The sequence below is a fragment of the Rutidosis leptorrhynchoides genome, chromosome 1, assembly GCF_046630445.1.
Source record: "Rutidosis leptorrhynchoides isolate AG116_Rl617_1_P2 chromosome 1, CSIRO_AGI_Rlap_v1, whole genome shotgun sequence".
Taxonomy (NCBI): Eukaryota; Viridiplantae; Streptophyta; class Magnoliopsida; order Asterales; family Asteraceae; genus Rutidosis; species Rutidosis leptorrhynchoides.
Genome location: NC_092333.1, coordinates 662537047 through 662541031, shown reverse-complemented (window position 1 = coordinate 662541031; position 3985 = coordinate 662537047). Strand labels below are relative to the sequence as shown.

Genomic DNA, 3985 nt, shown 5'->3' with positions numbered 1-3985 from the left:
CAACGAACACAGCAAAGCAACCATACCAAAATAGCTTCAGCTAGTAGTTGTGTCTTAGGTTGAAACCTCATATATTGGAGTGATTAGAAAAAAGATTAGAAAAAAATGAGAAACAATCACGGGTTATCCCCGTTAGGCCGCGAAAGTCCAAGTAAAAATACACCCAAAAGCCGATAGTCTGAATAGAAAAAACGTTACCCGTTTACCCATTTCTAAACACAACAAAGCAATCGTTGAAGCAAAACAATATCAACGAACTATGAATTGCCCTGGCCATCGCCATCAGTGAAGGAAAACGGAAATTTAGGGCAAAATAAGTAACTGTGCCACCAAATTTATATCACCAACCAAAAATAATTCAAAGGACAATCAAGGCCTAGTTGAACAGTAAATCAAGAACATCTAGGAATAGGAATTGATATATAGATAAACAAGACTATGCCACACCCAATCAATTTATATATTAAGTTACTAAGTTTTTAGAAAGGAAGAAAAATATTGTAATCGAGTCATAGAAAGTAACAAACCAGAACTAATTGTCTATATATCATTAGGTGGTTTGTTTATTCAGTAGAAAGCATGGACTTTCTCAGATACCCTAACCCATGGCGTATTTCTGGGTCCAAGATCGAGCAGTGGTCTCATACTTGGCCTTATCATTCTTGTACATATGAGCAATCTCGGGCACTAATGGATCATCGGGGTTTGGGTCCGTCAACAGGGAGCAAATTGAAAGCAGAACCTGCAAAGTTCCATACATTATTAGAATCAAATAAAGCTCCAATCCTAACACCGGTTCTAGATCACCATCATAACACTAACAAGGGATGCACAATAGTCAAAGTCTTGTGAGCTAAATGGGTCACATGCAAAGCGGTGAGACGAGAGTTACAACTATATCTCTCACATTTGAATACGAATCATAGTTAAGCCCGATTATTGGGACCAGTGAGGCGCAATTCACCAGTCCTGTAAATTTTTATAGCATTTAAACCTTTACTGGAGTTAAGCTTATCATTCTTGTACCAAAGGGCCCTTGGCCTAGCGGTATGAGAGGAACCCTTCAACCAAGAGGTTGTGGGTTCAAGCCTCACTTGAGGCAGTGAGATGTAAATATTCGTGGTTTCGTGTGTAAATTGTAGCCTTTCAAAAAAAGAAAAAAAGAAAAAGTTTATCTCAAGTGCTTAGTAAAACTACTTTGAGGTTCTTTTAGAAAAACTATGCTTAATTCAAAGTAAAAGCTATTGGAAAATTACTACTGCATAAACATTATCATATATCATTATTAAGGTATATTAGTAACCGTATGTGTAAAATAACTTTTCAGTAGCAAGTAGCAAGTAATTATACACTACTCCAATTATATTCACCGGGGACGAAATTATATTCACCAGGGCAAAATACGGAAATTTTTGGGCAAAATATGGAGGCTTTGGAGCAAAATATGAAGACTCTTGGGTACTGGGACAAAATGGAAAAATCCAAAATTTTTGCATTAAAAATTACAAATTCACTGGGGATGGGTGCCCCCTGCCTGCCCCTTTGTAGTTACGCCCCTGTCCCAGAGGGAGCAAATCAGTCTCCTTATTTTAAGAAAAGCACCGGCAATTCGCTAGGCCCATTGAGATTATTGTCCACCTCCGTAACGCTTAACATATATGTTGTTTAACTTTTTTTTTTGGCGAAAATAACGAAAACTTAAATAAATAGGGAAAACGTTTTCGAAAAGAAAACGTCTTCAACAAAAGATACAACAGAGAAGAGAAGATGAGGCTCATACCTAGAAAACGTCGAACGTACAAACTATCTATACCGAGCCTCTCATCTAGACAGAACCAAAACAAAAACCGAGAAACGATACAAGAGAGGACAAACAAAACAATACGCAACCCACTCAACTAATTAACAAGACTCAATACTCATAACCCAATAAAACGCTTTGAAACAAAAAACCTAGAAACGCTGAGGTCAAATATCTTTAATAAATACTCTGTTTAACTTGGAGTAAAAAAAACGATGCCAATTTATTGTCACCGCTTTTGATTCAGCTAAAGAGATAAAAGAATCACCTTTGAGATTGTAAGCGCTGGACTCCACTGTTCTTTCAGGATGTCCAGGCAGATGCTACCATTGCTGTTGATATTTGGATGGAATACCTTGGTTCGGAAGGACACCTGGCAGCCACGTAACAATATTGTTAAGAGTTATAGGCCAGAATAGCAGGTATTGACATGATTACATCATACATAAATATAAGTTGTCCAGCAATTGTGGATCATAAATCACGCAAAAGACAGTGATCACAACCTTTGGTGGTTTGAATGGGTAATCGGGTGGGAAGTGGATGGACACGAGAAATACTCCACCAGAGAAAGGGCTATCTGTAGGGCCCATAATGGTTGCTTGCCAATGAAACATGTCTTCCCCAACAGGGCCTGATAAAGTCGCAAATAAACAATGACACAAAAAATCAGAAGTACCTAGGAAAAAAAATCCTACCTAGGTAAAAATCACAAATAAACAATGGATACTTGTGACTGATCACACACATTTTGTATACAAAACTTATTCTTAGCGTATACCCATAGAGATTTAGGATTAGATCATTAAACCCTTTTAATGTGAAGCAAACAAGACACTACTAACATGCAAAAAGTGCGTTAAATAATCACTGTTTATATTCAATAAAATATCTTGTGGGTTCAAATCAAGGTAACATATTCAGAGCAAGTCATGTTGACAAGCGAGATACTGCTATATAAGCTATTCATTTGTTCCTGTCAGATATCAAAATATGAACATCATATTATCCAAAAACAAAGTTTAAGGGCACCAAATACTGTCACATGACAGCAGCAAGCAGGTCAATAACGTAAGGTACCAATATAAAATGCAAACAAAGAGGGAAACTTACCAGCACTGCAAGAAGTAGGAGGATCCTTTTGCAAGTCCTTCAACTCCTTTTGAATTCGCTTAGAAGCCATAACCCAATATCCCTACAGATACAAATTCATACAGTAATTCAATAAGTGCATATATAAACTATGTTCCCATGACCAATTGGTATTTCATTCAAAATGTGTTCTTTTCGGTGTATTAGAACATGGGACCAAGTCATAACTCTAAATTCATTGTTTTATGTCAATATACCGATCGACGTTGGATGGCTTGAGTATATGTGATAATAAAGGGGTGAAAATCATAACCTTTTTTAAGAAATCAAGTTAGATTATTTACCAATTTAAAAACAGAACCAAAACTCGAGTCAATGACAAAATGAATTTAATTTGTTAAAACATCTTCTGATTGCTACTTAAAACATTGCATCTAATTAATCCTCTAATCACTGAGTATATCAATATTTATATAATTTATAATTTTTTATACATTGAAAAACATAAACGTAACAAAAAAAATAATAATAAAACATACAGAGTAAATACAAATTCACCTTCTATATAATCAATAGACGTTAAATCGCACAAAACTTAGAATAATAACACAATTCAATAAAAAAAAAATCGCAGTACACTCGAACCTAATACACAGTAATAAAGTAGGGTAAAGTTATGAAACCCTATGAGATCGAACAAATCAACTTATACCGATGATCGATCATCGAATTGAATTGTCTAAATTCATTTAAATAACGAGAAGAATTAGGTTGAATTGATCACCTGAAAGAACGGAGGTTAGCTAGGGCTTGAAATGTTGATTGTGTTTGCAGATTACGGAACTCTGTTGCGAAAATGAAAGCGGCTTTGTATTTATAGGTAGTATAGGAAGAAAGGAAAGCAGATATTGGTATGTTTGGGCCGCGTGTCATCCAAGCTGTCAGTAATCTACGATGTTTTCCAATGCCAAATACGTAAGTATTTATTCTTTTATAATTTTATAATCATTTGTTTTTGTTTATTGTTTATTTACAAAGAGTTATGGATTCGTGCGTTGCTGCTAAATTTTTTTTTCGCGATTTTTATATCGA

General features: G+C 35.4%; 1 protein-coding gene across 1 annotated transcript; it reads right to left on the bottom strand.

Annotated features, from left to right (window-relative positions):
• Positions 1-401: 401 nt before the first annotated feature.
• On the bottom strand, positions 402-3753 carry LOC139885871 (ubiquitin-conjugating enzyme E2-17 kDa-like). Its single transcript, XM_071869625.1, has 5 exons — positions 3678-3753; positions 2915-2996; positions 2308-2435; positions 2070-2174; positions 402-742 (listed from the first exon to the last, which is right to left on the bottom strand). The coding sequence occupies exons 2-5, from the start codon at positions 2982-2984 to the stop codon at positions 599-601; spliced, it is 447 nt and encodes a 148-aa protein (XP_071725726.1). The 5' UTR covers positions 2985-2996; positions 3678-3753; the 3' UTR covers positions 402-598.
• Between the last annotated feature and the right edge of the window lie 232 nt (positions 3754-3985).

Bases quoted from the DNA above. Each gene is read 5' to 3' on its own strand.
- LOC139885871 (XM_071869625.1), bottom strand. From the start codon at position 2,984: ATGGCTTCTAAGCGAATTCAAAAGGAGTTGAAGGACTTGCAAAAGGAT. The intron at 2,436-2,914 runs GTAAGTTTCCCT...CGACTTTATCAG, and splicing joins TCCTACTTCTTGCAGTGCTG to GCCCTGTTGGGGAAGACATG. The intron at 2,175-2,307 runs GTTGTGATCACT...CGTGGCTGCCAG, and splicing joins ACCCATTCAAACCACCAAAG to GTGTCCTTCCGAACCAAGGT.